The sequence below is a fragment of the Gigantopelta aegis genome, chromosome 13 (assembly GCF_016097555.1).
Source record: "Gigantopelta aegis isolate Gae_Host chromosome 13, Gae_host_genome, whole genome shotgun sequence".
Classification (NCBI taxonomy): Eukaryota; Metazoa; Mollusca; class Gastropoda; order Neomphalida; family Peltospiridae; genus Gigantopelta; species Gigantopelta aegis.
In genome coordinates, this window is record NC_054711.1 from 18,486,223 (window position 1) to 18,508,179 (window position 21,957).

The 21,957-nt window shown below is 37.4% G+C and overlaps 1 protein-coding gene across 2 annotated transcripts; it reads left to right on the top strand.

Moving 5' to 3' along the window:
- Positions 1-643: 643 nt before the first annotated feature.
- Positions 644-14,558, top strand: LOC121387063. 2 transcript variants are annotated; one of them, XM_041518074.1, is made up of 8 exons: positions 644-735; positions 871-961; positions 5,340-5,465; positions 5,937-6,848; positions 7,159-7,275; positions 9,396-9,428; positions 10,904-13,630; positions 13,714-13,923. In XM_041518074.1, the coding sequence occupies exons 3-8, from the start codon at positions 5,384-5,386 to the stop codon at positions 13,776-13,778; spliced, it is 3,936 nt and encodes a 1,311-aa protein (XP_041374008.1). In that variant the 5' UTR covers positions 644-735; positions 871-961; positions 5,340-5,383; the 3' UTR covers positions 13,779-13,923. The 2 variants fall into 2 exon arrangements, with proteins under 2 accessions (XP_041374008.1, XP_041374007.1); XM_041518073.1 differs by having other exon boundaries at positions 10,904-14,558.
- Positions 14,559-21,957: the final 7,399 nt, after the last annotated feature.

Here is a 21,957-nt window from a genome sequence, read left to right on the forward strand (position 1 = left end):
AGCTGGGACATGTTGAACATTTGAAACATTTTTGGCTTCAACATTCCCACAACCTCAGTTTCTACTGCCCTGCATTGGTTGCTGGTTTTCATAATTCTCGCCTCGAAACTGGCAAATGTTTTGATAAAATCATGCCCGGTAAATTACAGTAACGCAAATGCATTGCAAAGCTTGAGTTCATGATTAGTATAGATTGCATAATACCAAAGAAGAGATTTCCATGTCAAAGTTCGAGGTTCACCGTCCAATATTTACGGAGTAAAAACAACTGTGGGTGTGATTGATAGTAATGTGTAGCATTGATTATTTGTGCAAATACTATTATCTATTGACAATAATTAAATGCACTTTTATTTGTTATACAGTTGTTATGCAGTATATAAAAGAGGTTGAAACTAATGCGGACTGCAATTTTCAGCAAAAAATGGCGATTGCTATTACAAACATTAATCAAATCTCTTAAATGGTATGTGACCCCCCATTTTCTTGCAGGTAGATTTTTATCGCTGTACTTCCTGGGCGTGTTTATACGTTGCTTATATCAGTTTTATTAGTAAATGTTAACATAATCGGCAATAGAAATTGATTTGGTCTATTAGAACCTATAACAGGGGAAGTAATCATTATAAATACGTACTCGTCTAGATTATTGTGAACCTTGTGCTAGGTTACTGTCACAGGACGAAGGTAAAAATGAAACGAACGAGTGTGATGATTTGAAAGTATCAAATACAGGTAAGTAGTTCGCGTCTGTACTTCTTATTCAGTTCCACATTATGATTTAATTTCCGAAATGTGTGTTATTAACATGATACGTCGATCAGAAGTATCGTAATGTAACGCGGAAGTAAAAACTGTGTTTTGTTGCAGGTTACATTGTACCAAATACGAAAATCTCATATCAAAGTTCGAGGTGCTCTGTAAAATATTTACGAAGTGAAAACAACGGCGGCACTGACTGGTAATAATATAATGTTTGTTTGTTTGTTTGTTTTTTTGTGGGGGTTTTTTGTTTTTGTTTTTTGTTTTGGGTGTTTTGTTTACTTAGTGTGTGTGTGTGTGGGGGGGGGGGGTTGTTGTTTTGCCAATACTATTATCCTTTGGCAATGAAGGACATGGTTTATAATTTATTTAACGACGTTTTGTTTTGCCAATACTATTATCCTTTGGCAATGAAGGACATGGTTTATAATTTATTTAACGACGTACACAACACATTTTATTTACGGTTATATGGCGTCGGACAAATGGTTAAGGACCACACATATACTGAGGGAGAAAACCCGCTGCCGCCACTTCATGGGCTGCTCTTTTTTTTTCTCTTTTTTTTTTATGTACCATCCCATGACAGGATATCACATACCACGGCCTTTATGTGCCAGTCGTGGTGCACTGGCTGGGGCGAGAAATATCCCAATGGGCCCACCGACAGGGATCGATCCCAGACTGACCGCGCATCAAGCGAGCGCTTTACCACTGGGCTACATCTCGCCCCGCCCTCCTTTTGCAATAAATAAACACACGTAACAGTTATTACACAATAATTAAATTTTATTTGCGTCTATACATTTTACGGCAATCTGATTGGTCCAGAGGTGCTTACTTTTTTTCGTTCATATCTCGATGAACCGAAAAAAATTAAGCCACGCCTACTACCCCCCCCCCCCCCCCCCCCCATACACACACACACACACTGACTCGCACTACTTTTATGCAACAAGCCGGATTATTCTGGCAATCATATTTAGATATTTTGAAGAAAACACACGTGAAAGCTACAGAAAATGTATACGATAAATTAATGGAAAATGCTATAGCAGAGTAGACATGTAGATATATGCGCATTGATTTAAAAAAAAAAAAAAAAACACCCCAAAACCCCAACCTCTTGGCTAATCATGACATGAGACTCGGTCGGTGGCCAAAGAAATCATGTAGGAAACTTCACTTCTGTAACATACTTGTAAGCGATGTTCTATAGCTGTTGGCGAAAATTAAACGGTTCCACCAACAGCATAAATGTTAGACACGTTCTCTTCGTTCACTTTCATAAAATATAAACTAAACACGAATAGGACAATTCCTTCCAATATAACTAAACGATCCGTAAAAATACACAGCAGCTAGAGGAAATGACGTCATTTACAAAAACATCACCTGATTCAAATGATAGTGAATTAACGTTCGCATTCTTACGCGACATAAGTATCAATGAAGTTTACACAAACAATACTACAGGCGTATTTAAAGCTAAACAAAATAAATTCATTTATGTATTGTTAAAGTATGCATATGAATTTAAATATAAGATTTGACCGCAATTATTTTTCGGTTCATGCTAGCATGAACCAAAACATAATTGCGGTCAATTCTTAAATAAACACCAGAGGTTAAAACCAGTGGAGAGTACCCCCAAAAATGGAACTGCTGTTTTCAGCAAACATTAGCTCTGCTGATCAAAACCTAACTTAAATAATTGCGGTGCTGATCAAAACACCATTAAAACCAGTGGAATAGCCCCAAAAATGGAACTGCTGTTTTCCCCCCCCCCCCCCCCCCCCCCTGCCCCCCCCCCCCCCCCCCCCCCCCCCCCCCCCCCCCCCCCCCCCCCCCCCCCCCCCCCCCCCCCCCCCCCATTTTCACGCAGGTAGATTACACGTGAGTTGCCAAACCTTTCGTTGGTATACTGCCTGTGTGTGTTCATACGCAACATTTATCAGTTTTATTTATTAACACAAATTTAACTTTATCGGAAATATGAACTGATTTGGTGCATTGGAATCTGCAGTCCATATTACACCGTAGCCCCGGAGTCCTCTAGCTCTGCCACGTTTAACCAGGGCTGAGATAAAAGGAAGGAAGGAAGGAAGGAAATGTTTTATTTACGGTTATATGGCGTCGGTCATATCGTTAAGGACCACACAGTTATTAATAGAGGAAAGAGAGGAAACCCGCCGTCGCCACTTCATGGGCTACTCTTTTCGATTAGCAGCAAGGATCTTTTATATGCATCGTCCCACAGACAGGATAGCACATACCACGGCCTTTGATATACGTCCCGCCCCCGGTGCAATAGCCCAAAATATACTCACCCCCCCCCCCCCACCCCCCATCCGCCTAACTATGCCCGGGGTATAAACTGGACTAGCCCAGAATACACCCCGGGGTATAAAACAGGCTAGCCTAGAATATACCTCTCTAATATGTATTTCAATATCCAGAGGTGCTTTTTTTTCTGCTTTTTTTCCATCATAATTAAATATTTTGGGCTAGAGAAATATCTTCTAAACTGACTAGTCTGTGATAGTTTTATTTTTATGGAAGCAATAGTTGTTTTTCTTGTTAGGATTAGGGGCATAAAACAGACTAGCCCACTTTAACCCCGGTATAGTTTGGCGGGGGTATACACTGTTACACTCTGCACAGACTAGACCAGCTTCCCCCCCCCCCCCCCTCCCCCCTCCCACGCTAATATTCTTGAGTACTTAGAAGAAAACACATTTGAAGTAACATCAGATGATCTGAAAATTTTTTTTAACCTTAACATAGATGTAAATTCTGGTAGGTTACCGGTAGTGGATTTTTTATTTTTTATTTTTATTTTTTTAAAATTTAAATTTGTATTGTTTTTAAAATTCTGTTTTAAATACATCTCATCAGTTTAAATGATTTTCCTGAATTATAGGTGTGGATGGGTGTAGAGGATATTGTCCGTAGTGTGCAGCCGTTTATTTGACTCGGTGGGAAGAGCCGATGCGGCAGAGTTATTTTTTATTATTATTGTTTTTGTTGTTGTTGCTTTTGTGGTTGTTTTTCGCCGTCTCAATTTTACACAAGTGTTGCGTGATTGAAATAATCATTTACAGAAGAAATTAAAATATATATTGTTCTTTGTGATTCTTCACAGGAGAAAATATTTAATACAGCAAGGGATCTTTTATATATATTTTCTCACAGACAGGACAGCTCATGCCACGGCCTTTGGCCAGTTGTGATGCACTAGGTGGAACGAGAAAAAAAAAAAAAACAGTCTGTTGAATGGATCCACCGAGATGGTTCGATCCTGAGATGCATGCACCTCAAGCGAACACTCAACCGACTGAACTAAATCCCACCCATGTCGGTTTGATTGAACGTAATGCAACCCACATTAGATCCGTATGTTTATTATGCAGTCCGAAAGACAAAACCATTATCATTTCAAAAATCGTATCTTTGCAAAGGTTCTCGTTCCAGTCAGATCACCACAACTGGACCAACTCCATGGCATGTGCTTTCCTATCTGTGGGAAAGTGCATATAAAAGTTCCCTTGCTGCATTAGGAAACATTTAGCGGGTTTCCTCTGATGACTATGAGTTAGGATTACCAAATGTGCTCCAGAGGTGTCTTTAAACAAAACAAACTGCATAAGGCAGAGCTAAGCTAAAGTTTTGACAATAATATATATATAACGGCTTCCATGAGTCACTGTCAAATTCAAATGCGTTATTGCTTCAAGTTATAAAATGTATAGGCTTTATAATCAAAACAGCATATTATAATAAATACATATTTACAATATTGAATAATGGTGGGCAGTGCTTCAGCACTATCCAAAATATAGTCATGCATGCCATGGAAATCATTACGTGGCTAAAATAAATGAAATATACAATACATATATTCACACAAAAATAAATAAATAAATAAATATGTGGATAAAAATAAAGAACACATTAAATGTAAACACCTCAGATTTCATCTCCGTCCTTCTATCCGTATTTCTGTCTGTATGTCCGTCAGTCTGTCCCACATACACTTTTCAGGAAGTGTTTTGTTTTCACAATGCCTCAATATAATGAGCTGAAATTGTGAGTATAAGTTTGTAATATTGTTACAGATCAAGTTTGTCAGAGTTATGGCTAAAGATATCAAGTTTGGCTTCCATGGGAATTTGTTGAAGAGTCATAACTTTGTTACAAATGGAATTTATCCATATTTGAAATAGTTATGGTCTTTGAATTTAGGTCATTTGCTTGTTGTTATTATTATTTATTTATTATTATTATTTATATTTTACTCACCATTCCAGTGATTCAACAGCACACATGGATGTTCATTGCCCCCATGTCTGTCACCAACGTAAACAATGGGCCACGTATTGCATATCCATCTACATTTATATGCAGATGCATAATATATACTTTCTACCAGGGCTATTTCTCGCTCTAAGGAAAATTTTAAACCAGATGTGCCATTTATTTGCAGTTAAATGATAATCTCAGATGGTAAAAGTATCCCTAGTCGTAGGTTTGTAAACAAAGATTTCATATCTGACGTCTTTGATGTTTGTTTTCAGTATGTTGACTTTGAAATGTGAACAAGAAGAAGATTTTGTCCACCATGATCCTGGAAGTTGTTGTGATTGTTCAATTCATACTGCTTGTAGCTGTCTCCATTGCGTTCTATGTATTTTGGAGGAATAGTAAGTGATCTAGCCATTATATAACAGTTTTTAATTATACAGAGCTGTTGGAGCTGTGAGTGTGTGTGGACGGGGGGGGGGGGGGGGGGGGGGCATGCCTCTTACATCACTTATTATTAAAATAAAAAAAAGAATCTAAATTCAAGATTTCTCCTGATGTCCTAAGAGCGTATGTAACCCAAAAAGTGTTAGGAGGAATATGCTCCAGTGACTCTAAATAGTTTGTTTTGACTTCTGTTTTAATATTAATTTTAATTGCCAGACGAATAAGGGGTAAATCAGTGCAATAGATCGAATCATATATATATTTATATATATATATATATATCTATATATATATGTGTGTGTATACATAATTAAATAAGTAGTATTTGGTTTTCTATTTGAATAATAAATAAATAAGTACATTGCCATTCTGCTTTTCTGTCTGTATAATTATATCTCTTGCGTTTGTTGTTTTCCTTTTAACAGGACAAGAACCTCCTGTGAGAAATGCACCTCAAGACGTAGCGCCATCTGATAATACTGTTTGTCGCCAGCACGAATCTTTGCATCAGCAAGACACCAGTTCTGGTGAAGCTGTCGGGAAAGAAGACGTGGCACCAGATGAATGTGCTTCTGAATTGAGGAAGAGGAAACGAAACATACATTCAGCAGACAGTGATGACCTTCTTTGTGGGGAATTTCGGTTTACAGCAACAGATGGATGTGTTTCAAACGATGAAAGAAAAAGCGAAATGGCGTACAGTCCAGCATCATTTCATCAAAACGAAGACCTATTAAAAGATGCATACACGGCACACAGATCTGCTGCTGTATTAAACAACGTAGGAGATGGAACGGATAGGAAAGAGCATTTAGGGGGTTCTGAAAGATATGAGGCAAACCAGAAGTTGGAGATAGACGTGTTTCATTCTGAAGAGGACATAACATGTAAAGTAGACGACGACGTGGATGTCATTGCAGACGATGTTAACGTTGATACTGATTTGATTCAATCATCAGACAAACAAATTCAGGACGCAATTGTCGTACCTCAAATATGTCCAGTTGGAGATGCTACAGAGGCAGAAAATACGGTTCATGATTTCAAAGACGAGAAGGCCGAACACCTAACTGAGGACCTAAGTGCCCTGCCCAAAGATGTCGTTTCGGGAGTTGATTCAAAGACAGCATATAGTGTTAATGATGACACAGAAGGTCCCGAATATCAAAGAGCGACAATAAAGCAAACTGAGGATTTTAACATGTCATCTGAAAATTGTTCTGCGTCTGGTGACTCACAGACCGTTCATGATGTCCATTATGTACAAGAACAGCATGCCACAGTTACAGGTGGCCCACCTCAAGGGATTCCTATGGAATTAATGCATTATATACCTTGTGAGATTTTACAATGTTCATCTGCTTTTTTTTATCTTTTGTTCAATATTTTCTGTGTGATGAAAAGTAACGTTTATTTGTCACGATATCACTTCATCTCACAATAATCGCAGTTACTAATGCATTATGTAGTAAATAATTGAGTAATAATTGATAACCAATTTTATTAGGAATAAAATGTCCAATATATTTATGGAAGAAATTAGCACATACTTACAAATAATAAATAACGGATTTTATATTGAACATGGACATGTTTGTATGTTTTAAGTTAACCTCGTTAGTGAATTATGTGTTCATTCATTTGCAGCTGAAAACCAGTCTGGGCCGATATCGATTGCAGGCATGACTTTTGGGGAAAATACTTTGGTACTTGGTCCCACTGACATGGGGACACAACCAAAAAAGCGTTCAGTTAAACAGCCCAGTAAGTACATAATGCAAACCGTAATCAAATAGTATTGTTTCCTGTAACTCTAGATTACAGGGGCGTGTTCAGATCATGTTGTTATGCCCAAGACAAAGTCCACACAAAATGTTGTTAGAAAGTCGTCAAGTTCTGTGCTACCTCTATAGCGCAACATACGTTGTTTCCTTTGTTTGCTTGGGTTGTTTTTGTTGGGGGTTTTTCTTTTTCGTTTTTTGGGGTTGAGCAGATGGGTTTTTTTGCAGGGTTTTTATTATCAGTCCATCTTTGTCGGGACGTTTTATGGTATAGCGTTGTCCGTCCATACATCCGTTTCGTTTTCAGGGCATAATGTTTCTTATCAGTGTATCAATAGGATCATCTATACGTGCATGCATGTATAACTTAAGATGCCGGTATGTCGTGTATCAAATACCTAGACTACTACTGTTCACACGTTACTGCACATTAAAGGATACCATTGTCCACGCTATATCGTCCTTATCAATTCATATAGGACGTAACGGAATTTTCGCGGTTGCTAGACATCAGATAAATATCTTTTTCACACCATAAAGTAAACCAATGCACCGCAACCTACTTATTAGAAATTACTGCAAATTAGCATTCCATTGCACATATTTACCTGTTATATATATATATATATATATATATATATATATATATATATATATATTTATATTTTTTTTTTTTTTTTTTTTTTTTTTTTTTTTTTTTTTTTTTTAACACACTCAATAATTTGTGTGCTTATCGATAATAATAATAATAATAATAATAATAATAATTATTATTATTATTATTAATATTATTATTATTATTATCGTCATCATTATTATTAATGTTTAAAGCAGGAATTTATTTATTATTAATAAATACAGATATATAGTTTTAAAAACCATATTGGGCCTTGCAGAAGACGACACTGCATGGACATTATGCACCAAAAGTCAGATAAATATGCAGGATTTAAAGAAATAAAATTGTATACAACATGCAGTATTATTATGTTATTAAATGGGTGTTTTCATATTGGCCTTGTCATAGGTCCTTGGACAGTTGTATTGGCCCGAGGCAGGCTGTATTTGCCCGATGCAACGCCGAGGGCCAATACAGCCGGTCGAGGGCCAATACAACTGTCCAAGGACCTAAACCAAGGACAATGTGAAAACACCCATTTAGTGACATATTTATTAATAACCTGTTACTGGAATGATGAAAATGACATTTTTTACTGGTTAACAGTGCATGAAGTCGTATAGATGTAAGAATAAAACAAAGCAAAATTTGTAACAGAGATCATTTATTGGATGTTTACCACATCTTTGGTACTCCAAATAGTTTCTTCTATCATGAAATCGCGATACGTCTGCTTAACACAAGCTGCTATCTTCGGTATCATTTTCTGAATGGCCATTCCCAGAAATTTCAATTCCGTCGTCTGGGTTATCCCCAAATTCCGATAACATTTGTTATCAGAGTATATCGTTAGCATAAAACACCTAGCATTTGTTCTCCCGGTCTTACCGTTTTCCCACAATATGTTGAATAAACTCGGTGTTGTCGGCTGCTATTTGTTTACGTAAGGGAGGCAACTTTCATTTTACGCCAACAGTTGTATACGATAATACGTCCAATTCGGATCTATTTCGTTACTCACTTTTAGCTCGGAAATTGCTAAATGTATTTCATCGGAATTTGTAATTTACAGTGCATTCGCTTAAGAAATAAATTAAAATATATTCTTTCCAAAACAGTTTATATCATAGCAAATAAACTTACCTTTATTAGAAAATCTCACAACGAAGCGGTGTAATCTTCCGGAGGTAACATGCTAGAAAAATTGTACAGGAAGTAAAGTCCTTGTATAGCCCATGGGCTTATACTTAATTCTATATGTTCGGCCCTCTTCTGGTGGTATAGGCCTGCGAAGACGTGTATCATCATGACGTAGTCCCGTTTGCTACGTATTACTGGTAAGTGATTAATAATGCTTACGTTAGCCTCTTAGAGTATATTAAATATATTTTTAAAACGAAACGAGGTATTATGTTTCTCTAAAATGTCATTATATGATAGTGGTATTATAGTGATGGAGTAAACGCTTTTTCCTTCTCTTTCAGAAGCCAGATCTGACAAATTCACCAACATGAAACGTGAGTTTATCATTATAGATTATTATTTATCTTCAAAAGAAACCAAAAGCATATTTCCACTGTATATTTTGCATAAACATTTAATGTTCAAATACAACTAATATATTCTTTACAAAAGCAAAACTATGTCGACATCAAAATATAATTTTTTTTTGATATTTTCCTTTCCACTTGATTGAATGAGCTAATTTTTGCACGGTGCTAGATCTAATATTTTACAACGATTAACAACAATAATTATGTTGATTGCTTTAAACATATATATTAAAGACATTCATATTTTAAATTTTAAATACATTGTTAAGTTGTTACATTTTTATGTCCTCGCATAATGTGGACTATATTTTTCCGCATATGATTAAATGAACAAAAAACATTGATTTTTTAATCATCGGCTATTGGATGTCAAACATTTAGTAATTTTGACATATAGTCTTAGAGAGGAAACCCGTTACATTTTATCATTAGCAGCAAGGTACCTTTATATGCACCATCCCTCAGACGGCATAGCACATACCACGGTCTTTGATATACAAGTCGTGGTGCACTGGCTGGGACGAGAAATAGCCCAATGGGCCCACCGACTGGAATTGATCCCAGACTGAGTGCTTTACCACTGGACTACGCTCTGTCCCCATGATTACATGAGTTTGTAAGTGAACTGTTTATGAATCATTCTAGTACAAACAAACCTTAGCTTTAAACAATAAATGTTCTGCTACGGTCAATAAATAACTGAGAAAAAAATCATCAGCTTTCAACACCCGTCTATACACTTTACATCAGTCTGATTGGTCGAGAGGTGCTTACGTTGTTGCGTTCATATCTCGATGAATCAAAGCAAATGAAGACTCGCTTACGACTCCCATCCCACCCCATCCCAATTCCGCCTGACTGTTCTGTACCTAGCCGGATTATTCAGGCAATCATATTTAGATATTTTGAAGAAAACAGGTGAATGATTCAAAATGCAAGACAATTGTGACACAGATACCATGCAATACTACACCCTTTTATACGATAAATTCAACGAAAATCCTAAAGCAGAGTAGGCAGACACATTGATGAAAATAGCATGGCTAATGAAATGACTCAAAGGTAACCAAAGAACTGTAGAACAGTTCATGTCATACGTAACATTTGACCTGAATTATGTTTTGTTTTATGCAAGTATGAACCTAAGAACAACGATGTGCACACTGTATCATTCTACATAGTGAGTTATACAAATTGTTAACTATTTGAAGTAATTTGTAGATAAAGTGTTACCTAACGGTAAAATATGTTGTATTTTCTGTTTATACATGCTTATAATTATTTTAATTTTTTTTAAGGAACTGCATCACACTGTATGATTCTAACGTAGAGAGTTATACAAATTCTTAACTAGTTGATGCAATTTCTTGATAAAGTGTTACCTAACGGTAAAATATGTTGTATCCTCTGTTTATACACGTTTATATATATATTTTTAGGAACTGCATCTGATCAATTGAGAGAGGTTAACCCTGATATCTACGTTCAGACAAGAGCATACACAATGGCTGAAGATCTTCTGTTAAACGTCGGTGTGGTGGTCTTGATTGGAAGTGCAGGATCAGGGAAGACGTCTATTGGATTGAATCTCATGAAAAGGATTGTTGATCTTCAGAAAAGACAGCCACTTGTCCTGACTCATCACTCACAGTTTGAAGACATCGTGACTCCCAGGGATCCAGTAAATGTCAAGCGAGAGGAGAAACTTGTTGTACTGCTTGATGATATTTATGGAAAGAGCAATCTTGTGACTGAATTTCAACGATCGTGGGAAGCAAAATTAGACAAAGTGTGGCCCCTCATTCAGTCTGGGTTTATTAAACTCATAATTACAATTAGAACACAAATATTTTTAGAGTGTAAAGAAAGCCTGAATGCATACACTGCCTTCAATAAGATACACCAGATAGATCTGCATGGTCCAGATTTGTGCCTGACAACTGATGAAAAGTTAAATATTCTCAAGCGACACCTTCAAAATGCAGGGATACCAATGGCAGATGAAGATAGGGAGACGGCTGTAAAGCAAACATTTACCGAGTTGGGATTCCCCCAGTGTTGTAAGTACTTTGTAAGTTCTTCGGAAGCACAAAAGCGAGGGGTTGAATTCTTCAAAAGGCCAGTAGAATACCTGAAGGGTCATTTTGTTAAACTAAAATCAGACAGATTAGAGCAAAGTCAGTATCAGTACCTTGTCCTCCTGCTCACGATGTTCAAGCAAGGGGTTCTGACAGATGAATCACTGGATCCATTTGAAGATCAGACTGAGACAATTAGTCTAATAGATAAACTTAAACATGTCTGTCGAATAAACAGTGATGTCTCACTTGGACAGATAAAATCATCTGCTGACTCGCTGTGTGGGCTTTACTTGGAGCGCAATGACGAGACTAGGGAATATTCCTTTATTCACCAATCAGTGTTTGACACTTTGTTTCTGCAGTTTTCATCAGAGTATCTTAAGCAGGGAATCACCATTTGTCCTGTTACAATGCTCCTGCAGTACATCATCACACCATATGTGCAGAAGAAAGGCGATGTGGTAGTGATGGTATGCCAAAACAACTATTCGGTTCTTGCTCGACGGTTTACAGGCTTGTTGAAGTCCAGTAGCGCTAGAAGTATTCTTTCACACCAGTCATTCAAGGATGAACATTTTGTGGAGTATCTGACAAACAAATTCTGGAAATCTGTGGTACCACCTGAAATTTTGTCTCAGAAGCTTGACCATCATGACCATGTCACTGGGGTCTTGTTTGATGAGCTTAACTTGAGCAACATGTGGAGTGACACTGAGAAGCAAAATGGATATTTCCCAGATATGAAGGCGCACCAGTCAGTTAATATCCAGCAGAAGGTTATCTTCACATCATCAACAGCAGTATCTATAGCCATCACTGAAGGATTGCGAACACTGTCCACATGGTTTGTCAATGGCATCTGCCCTTTAGAAAACACTGTGACTGAAAATCAACGGGAGGCGTTCTATGCTTCTTGCTTCGTGGGAAATGCAGATGTCATTCATATTTTGTTAAATTATGGCATTGTTCCAAATATGATGTCTTTCACTGCTGCTGCAGCATCAAACCTAGATGACATCTCAATATTTAAAACATTGTTAACTCATACAGACTTAGTCCTGCGCGTACATGATTTAGGATTCATGCTGGCTTTAGCACTTGAGAAAGGAAATGGAAAAATAGCTAGGCTATTGATTGATAAAATCAGTCAAATGGATTCCAGTCATCCTACCTTGGAATGGGCATTGAAACATCTCTTATTGCAGTGTCATGGAGGATTGAGAAATTCCGACTTACTCAAATTTCACAACCATAAGCTTCCAACTAGTGTTGCCATTCGAGCAGAAGATCTTTTTGTGAAGTTATCTGAATATGTAACAGGGATAAATCCTGGACTACGTGCATTCTTAGCAGCTGCATTTGATGACTTGTCCATCCTTAAAAACATCGTCATCGCTGATCCAACCTGTTTGAGCACAGTAAGTGGAACTGAAACACTTTTACACACAGCTTCGCGATATGGATGTTTAGATTCAGTCAAATTTCTGTTAGATCGTGGACTCAAAATCACTGATGCCAACATTAAGAAGCAAACTGCGCTGCATTTGGCTGCAGAAAACAACACATCCAATGTTGTTGAATGTCTTCTGTTCAAAGGAGCCGACCCCAATGCTCTAGATGCAGACGAGAACTCACCTCTACATTTGGCCAGTGGTGCCAATTTATTAGAGTCAGCTATAAAACTGGTCGAAATGGGATCCAAACTGGACACAGTGAATATTACTGGGGACTCTCCACTTCATATAGCTTGCAAACACAATCCATTGGCATTTGTAAAGTATCTGGTGGAGGAAGAATCGAACATAAATTTGGAAAACAACAAAGGCATGACACCATTTCATTTGGCATTGCATTACAACAAAGCTGATGTTATACAATATCTTGTACGGCATGGATCAGATTTGAAAGGACCCTGTCCTATTTCTTATGAAAACTTTAAGAGCTACCCTCTTCCTGGATGTCTTGATGTCGCAGAGTTTCTTTTTAAGAAAGGAGTTAAAGAAGCATCAGATCTATTTGCAGTTCTGCTGCACAGAGCAGTACGTGTTGGTAACATCATGACTGTCAGGTTTTTGTTGGAGAAAGGTGTGAAACCGAACTGTTTAGACATGGACGGTAAATCTCCACTTCATGCTGCATCGAGACTGGGCCACGAACCAATGGTAAAGCTGTTACTGAAACACAAGGCATCTGTAAATGCTGTAGACAAAGAACTGCATACTCCATTACATGATGCATGCCATTTTGCTGATGTTCCAACAATAAACATCCTGTTGAATCGCGATGCTGAAACTGAAGTAAAGGACAAACGTGGATTAACTCCACTCCAGATGGCAGGGATATCAGGCGATAAAGAGAAGCTTGAAACTCTCCTAAAAGGAGGAGCTGATATTAACAGCCAAGACTGTGACGGAAATACTGTTTTACACAGAACCATTTTAAATGGACTTACAGAAGCTGCAGAAATCCTGATAACCCTAAAGGCAGATGTCAACAAACCAAACAAGTATGGGAAAACGCCACTGATGAGCGCAGCAACAGTTCCCGATGAAAGTCTGGTGAAACTGATAACTGAGGCTGGAGCTGATAGTCAAGACCCTTTGCCCTCAAAATAATCTAAGCAATGTTTCTTTGGAATATTGTTAATTCCCTCCATGAAATATTATTGTATGAACATACTTTTGATTATATATGTTGTCCCTTTCATGTGGAAGCTGTTATAGAAAGGTGTTTAGCATCTGCACTGATGTGGACTATAACAGAGGAGTCGTCTTACAGACGGAATTCAAACCATATACCATAGTCAGTATGAGCTGTCATTTGTAAACAAAACAAAAACCTTGACAGTGAGCCATGCCATAAAATCCTCGAGACTCTATCATAACTTCTATTTCTCGCTTCAGCCAGTGCACCACGACTGGTACATCAAAGGCCGTGGTATGTGCTATCCTGTCTATGGGATGGTGCATATAAAAGATCCCTTGCTGCCAATCGAAAACAGTAGCCCATGAAGTGGCGATAGCGGGTTTCCTCCTTCAATATTTGTCTTGTCCTTAACCATATGTCTGACGCCATCTAATCGTAAATGAAATGTGTTGAACGTGTCGTTAAATAAAACATTTCCTTCCTTCTTCCTTCTATCATAATTTCTTCTGGAGTCAGGTTTGTTGTGTAGAGATATGGTATTATATATGTTAGTGGGTGATTCATAATCATGCGAATTCAGTCATGTATGCCATTGCTCACTTTACATACTTTAAAATGTGTATATTATTTTAGTTTATTACTGGTGAGTAGACTAACACGCATTATCGTCAGTTTGTTTTCAGACATAACTTTCAGGGTGAAGTACTTTCAATAAACAGGACAATTTCGATCTTCAAGCTGCAATGTTTCAATATGTGTTCTATGTAACGACGTGCCCCTATCTTCTGGACTGTCATGGACCACACAGCTACATCCTCGGAGCCTAATGTCCTTCAGACTTTACTGGATAGCGACATCAATCCAAATTGTGTTAATTCAACAAGAGAAATGTGTTTCACTGACTTGGAGACAAAAACGTGGAAATATTCCTCTCCATCAGGCTAAAATATTAGAGCAGGTGCACTTAAGAAACTTTTCTATACGTTTTGTATGTGGTAACATTTCAAGACTGTCATTCACAACTCTGATTTTCCTAATCTTAACCTGCAGATGACATTTTAGCAGTTTTGATGGCGTGCGCTTATCAACCACTGATACCAAGGTGGACATTAAATCATAGCAGACTTACTGTGAACACGACCAGCTAGATGCAAATTTAATTTTTATTGAACGTTCATTTGATAGTTTAACATTGCAAATACAAAAGATGTATGCGATTACAAATATCCCCAGAAGCAAATTGTTCCAGGTCAAACAGCATTGAAATATATAATGTATAATTCATATTAATATGGAAAATAGTATATACTCTGGATTTTATGGTGTTTTTGTTGCATTTTTGTTGCTTTTTTTTAAAAATGTATTTTTGTCTCAAATCTGAAAAACAAAGGTATATTTCCTATACTGGTGATGACCAAAATACACTACGTTAATGTTTTGACACGTTTTAATATGGGATACACAAACAACACACGCGCGTGCACACACACACACACACATATACACACACGTACACACACACAAACAAACAAACAATTGACTGCTTTAATATCCGGGGCGGGACGTAACCCAATGGTAACCGGCCTCGGTGGCGTCGGGGTTCGGCCAACGATCTACAAGCTGGTAGGTACTGCGTTCGGATCCCAGTCGAGGCATGGGATTTTTAATCCAGATACCGACTCCAAACCCTGAGTGAGTGCTCCGCAAAGCTCAATGGGTAGGTGTAAACCACTTGCACCGACCAGTGATCCATAACTGATTCAACAAAGGTCATGGTTTGTGCTATCCTGCCTGTGGGAAGAGCAAATAAAAGATCCCTTGCTGCTTGTCATAAAAGAGTAGCCTATGTGGCGACAGCGGGTTTCCTCTAAAAAAAACTGTCGGAATGACCATATGTTTGACATCCAATAGCCGATGATAAGATAAAAAATCAATGTGCTCTAGTGGCGTCGTTAAATAAAACGAACTTTACTTTTAACCCAGTGGTAAAACGTTCACCGCATGCACGATGGGACTGGGATCGATTCCAGTTGGTGGGCCCATTGGACAATGTGTTGTTCCATCCAGTGCACCAACACTGGTATATCAAAGTCCCTGGTATGTGTTATCCTTTCTGTCGGTTATAAAATATCCCTTGCTACTAATTAAATCGTGCACCGTGTTTCCTTTATATGACTATATGTCAAAATGTTTGGCATCCAATAGCCGATGATTAAAGGGACATTCCTGAGTGTGCCGCAATTTTTAAGATGTTATTGACCAAAAGAGACTTTTGAACGATTTAATTGCTTATCAAATATCTCCATAAAATATTAGTGGTTGTATGTTAAACGTGTTTCTGGTCGTTCTAATATTTATACAAAGTTAAATTTCATTGTATTTCCTAAAATGTTTGTTTTTTCGTACATAGGAAATTATTTGTAGACAAAATCCAGTTTGGGCTTCTTACAAATATTAAGACGACCAGAAACACATTGAATATACAGACACTGATATTCTAAATAAGAAAATATATTTAATATTAAGTTTAATCGTTTAAATATTTTATTAGTCGGAAATAGCTTACAATGCAGCAAACTCAGGAATGTCCCTTTAATAAATCAATGTTCTCTGGTGGTATCGTTAAAATAATAATAATAAGTATCAATATTTGTTTACCCTGTGTACTGGGTTATCCCATTATCTAGATAGTGTTATAATATGACCATTCTGTTTTTTGTAAATATGTTTTAGAAATGCATTGAAGTGGAGGTCAAGATGTTGTCTGTTGTGTGTTGTGTGTGTGGGGGGAGGGGGGGGGGTGTCAAAAGTTGTGTCACTGTTAACTGAGAGCAGTCTGATTAGTATTTTATTCAGAAAAAAAAGGAAATAAATAATTTTAAAATAGTATGTGTTAAACAAATTCTTGAAATAGTTTATGAATTACAATTTATACAAATGTATGTATTCGTATTGTCATTTACCGGCCTCGGTGGCGTCGTGGTTAGCCATCGGTCTACAGGCTGGTAGGTACTGGATTCGGATCCCAGTCGAGGCATGGGATTTTTAATTCAGATACCGACTCCAAACCCTGAGTGAGTGCTCCGCAAAGCTCAATGGGTAGGTGTAAACCACTTGCACCGACCAGTGATCCATAACTGATTCAACAAAGGTCATGGTTTGTGCTATCCTGCCTGTGGGAAGAGCAAATAAAAGATCCCTTGCTGCTTGTCATAAAAGAGTAGCCTATGTGGCGACAGCGGGTTTTCTCTAAAAAACTGTCGGAATGACCATATGTTTGACATCCAAGAGCCGATGATAAGATAAAAAATCAATGTGCTCTAGTGGCGTCGTTAAAAAAAAATAAAAATACTTTTAACCCAGTGGTAAAACGTTCACCGCATGCACGGTGGGACTGGGATCGATTCCAGTTGGTGGGCCCATTGGACAATGTGTTGTTCCATCCAGTGCACCAACACTGGTATATCAAAGTCCCTGGTATGTGTTATCCTTTCTGTCGGTTATAAAATATCCCTTGCTACTAATTAAATCGTGCACCGTGTTTCCTTTATATGACTATATGTCAAAATGTTTGGCATCCAATAGCCGATGATTAAAGGGACATTCCTGAGTGTGCCGCAATTTTTAAGATGTTATTGACCAAAAGAGACTTTTGAACGATTTAATTGCTTATCAAATATCTCCATAAAATATTAGTGGTTGTATGTTAAACGTGTTTCTGGTCGTTCTAATATTTGTACAAAGTTAAATTTCATTGTATTTCCTAAAATGTTTGTTTTTTCGTACGTAGGAAATTATTTGTAGACAAAATCCAGTTTGGGCTTCTTACAAATATTAAGACGACCAGAAACACATTGAATATACAGACACTGATATTCTAAATAAGAAAATATATTTAATATTAAGTATAATCGTTTAAATATTTTATTAGTCGGAAATAGCTTACAATGCAGCAAACTCAGGAATGTCCCTTTAATAAATCAATGTTCTCTGGTGGTATCGTTAAAATAATAATAATAAGTATTAATATTTGTTTACCCTGTGTACTGGGTTATCCCATTATCTAGATAGTGTTATAATATGACCATTCTGTTTTTTGTAAATATGTTTTAGAAATGCATTGAAGTGGAGGTCAAGATGTTGTCTGTTGTGTGTTGTGTGTGTGGGGGGAGGGGGGGGTGTCAAAGTTGTGTCTCTGTTAACTGAGAGCAGTCTGATTAGTATTTTATTTAGAAAAAAAGGAAATAAATAATTTTAAAATAGTATGTGTTAAACAAATTCTTGAAATAGCTTATGAATTACAATTTATACAAATGTGTGTATTCGTATTGTCATTTACCGGCCTCGGTGGCGTCGTGGTTAGCCATCGGTCTACAGGCTGGTAGGTACTGGATTCGGATCCCAGTCGAGGCATGGGATTTTTAATTCAGATACCGACTCCAAACCCTGAGTGAGTGCTCCGCAAGGCTCAATGGGAAGGTGTAAACCACTTACACCGACCAGTGATCCATAACTGGTTTAACAAAGGCCATGGTTTGTGCTATCCTGCCTATGGGAAGTGCAAATAAAAGATCCCTTGCTGCTTGTCGTAAAAAGAGTATCCTATGTGGCGGCAGCGGGTTTCCTCTAAAAACAGTGTCAGAATGACCATATGTTTGACATCCAATAGCCGATGATAAGATAAAAAAAATCAATGTACTCTAATGGCGTCGTTAAATAAAAGAAACTTTACTTTAGTATTGTCATTTCAAACTTAGTTTGTGTATTTACTGTTTTTCACGTAAAAGAAAAGACAAAAAAAAGTAAAAAATAAGAAAAGAAACGTCCAAACCCTGTTTGTGGGTTTGGCTCCATAGCAACAAGCTATAAATCTGTCACCGACCTCGGTGGTGTTGTGTTTAAGCCATCGGACATAAGACTGGTAGATACAGGGTTCGCAGCCCAGTACCGATTCCAACCCAGCGTGAGTTTTAACGATCCAGTGGGTAGGTGAAAGACCACTACACCCTCTTCTCTCTCACTAACCACTAACAACTAACTCACTGTCCTAGACAGACAGCCCAGATAGCTGAGGGTATGTACTCAGAACAGCGAGCTTGAAACTTAATTTGATATAAGCACGAAAATAACTTGAAATGAAATGAATATATATATATATATATATTCATCCAGTTACCTTCTGTACAACTCCGAAATTCACACCTCCCGACAATGCTTTTTTGTTCCTTACACAGAAATTCACACCTCCCGACAATGCTTTTTTGTTCCTTACACAGAAATTCACACCTCCCGACAATGCTTTTTTGTTCCTTACACAGAAATTCACACCTCCCGACAATGCTTTTTTATTCCTTACACAGAAATTCACACCTCCCGACAATGCGTTTTTGTTCCTTACACAGAAATTCACATCTCCCGACAATGCTTTTTTGTTCCTTACACAGAAATCCACACCTCCCGACAATGCTTTTTTGTTCCTTACACAGAAATTCACACCTCTCAACATAATTTTATTCGGTCCCAAGGGTGTTCGGTTTAGAGGAAGGGCCCAAGGGCTTGTAATATCAGCATTTGCAGTGATTTCCAATAATCTGCTCTAACCCGTATTTCGAGTATGTACAGAGCCTCGACAAATACCTAATAACTTAGACTCTGTTGATATTTTCCATATTAAAAAATGCCCGTGAAATATTATATATATATATCCTATAACTTACCCATGATATCCATGTCATAAACTCATGTTATTTGCAAGGTCTCTAGGTAATGTGTTGCCGTGGATCGGTCAGTTGTTTACAAGCCAACAAGACCTGTATACTTGGACGTAACGTTTTCAAAGATGATTGCATCTTTAGTACTATGATTTATTAAAAATTTAATTAAAATGTTATTTTAGAAGTGTTATAGGATAAATTCGCTAATTGTGTTTTTTAATATGTAAATTATCAACCGCTTCTAGTTAATCGGTATTTGTCTCGGCAGAGCCTCGATACGTTTTCTTTCTCTCTCTCTCTCTCTCTCTCTCTCTCTCTCTCTCTCTCTCTCTCTCTCTCTCTCTCTCTCTCTCTCTATATATATATATATATATATATATATATATATATATATATAATGTATATACATGTGTATATATATATATATTGTGACGACCCTGGATTAGAGGGTGTCCTTGTAAATGAACATAATTATTAACTATGAAGGCAAAAGATCACCAACAAAATTAAAATTCAGCAATATTTATTCAACAATAAGCTTGAAGCACATACACAGGAGAACTGTGTGTTCATTGATTCAGTTAGTGATATAATTTAAATGAATAATTAAATAAATAGGATTTTAAATTACCTTAAAAGACTGAGTCTTATTTACCTGGGACAGGGAAGTCGCACTATAATAATTATTTATTATTACTAATATACGAAATGGCAAACGTGATAATATATACAATCTCAATTGTGGACCAAAAACGTCAATGACTGCAAGAATACACACTTCAGATACTTTGTTTAGTTTACATATAGCTATATCTACTGCATAGGCACTCTTATTTATCTCTAGCGCTCTGTCTATATATGCACTTAATTTTACCCCATATAAACCGCAAACCGGCCTCGGTGGCGTCATGGTTAGGTCATCGGTCTACAGGCTGGTAGGTACTGGGTTCGGATCCCAGTCGAGGCATGGGATTTTTAATCCAGATACAGACTCCAAACCCTGAGTGAGTGTTCCGCAAGGCTCAATAGACCAGTGATCCATAACCAGTTCAACAAAGGCCATGGTTTGTGCAATCCTGCCTGTGGGAAGTGCAAATAAAAGATCACTTGCTGCCTGTCGTAAAAGAGTAGCATATGTGGCGACAGCGCGTTTCCTCTAAAAAAAAAAAAAAAAACAGTGTCAGAAGGACCATGTGTTTGGCGTCCAATAGCCGATGATATGTGTTCTAGTGGCGTCGTTAAATAAAACAAACTTTACTTCTTCTTTTTAAAAAACCGCAACACCCGGGACGTACACATTTCCTGTGTAATAGTTGCTATCTATCTCCTTAAATTTTATTAATAATAAATGCCGACAATCACACACTGTGTATCTTTATTAATTATCTAATCATTGAGGTTGTGAGTTTGGCCTCTACACGTTATTCCAGTAATATTCACTTATGTAAATCCCGTAGAATTGAGTAATTTATAAATAAACCCAACCCTCCTATCAGGGCGAATGATTGACCGAAACTGACTAACATCGGTTTTACCGGTATATATACCCCCGTTAAAATCCAACACAGCGGAATTCCAAAATCCCATAATATTCAACGCCTGTTGGATACAATTCCCATAACGCCATCTGCAGCGTTGAATAAAAATCCATCACGGTTGGAAAAATCCAACGCTATTGGATATTTCAGATATAGTTGGATATTCAATACGCTATTTAATGAACTACATGTGCACAATTACTTTTATATTTAATAATTTCTACGTAAATTCACTCACTAAAATTGAGGCAAAAAATAACTAAATGTTTACCTTAGTGCACAAAAGGCAAGGTTGAAATTTAGCAGATGACAGATGCCGGAAGTATGTTGATCGAGACTATAAAAAATGTAATTTGAAGCATTTAAGGACATTACAGAAATAAAAAGAGAGACAGAAAGGAGACTTTCTTCTTGGAGTGGGGCAATCAATTGTCCAGGGCTACTAAGACAGGCTGATGCACGTAGCTATACAGACAAAACGCGAATAATCGTGGCCTTCTGCAGAATGGCTGTC

Coding starts and splice junctions, on each gene's coding strand:
- LOC121387063 (XM_041518073.1), top strand. CDS start 5,384: ATGATCCTGGAAGTTGTTGTGATTGTTCAATTCATACTGCTTGTAGCT. Junction 5,466..5,936: donor CTATGTATTTTGGAGGAATA/GTAAGTGATCTA, acceptor TCCTTTTAACAG/GACAAGAACCTCCTGTGAGA. Junction 9,429..10,903: donor CAAATTCACCAACATGAAAC/GTGAGTTTATCA, acceptor ATATATTTTTAG/GAACTGCATCTGATCAATTG.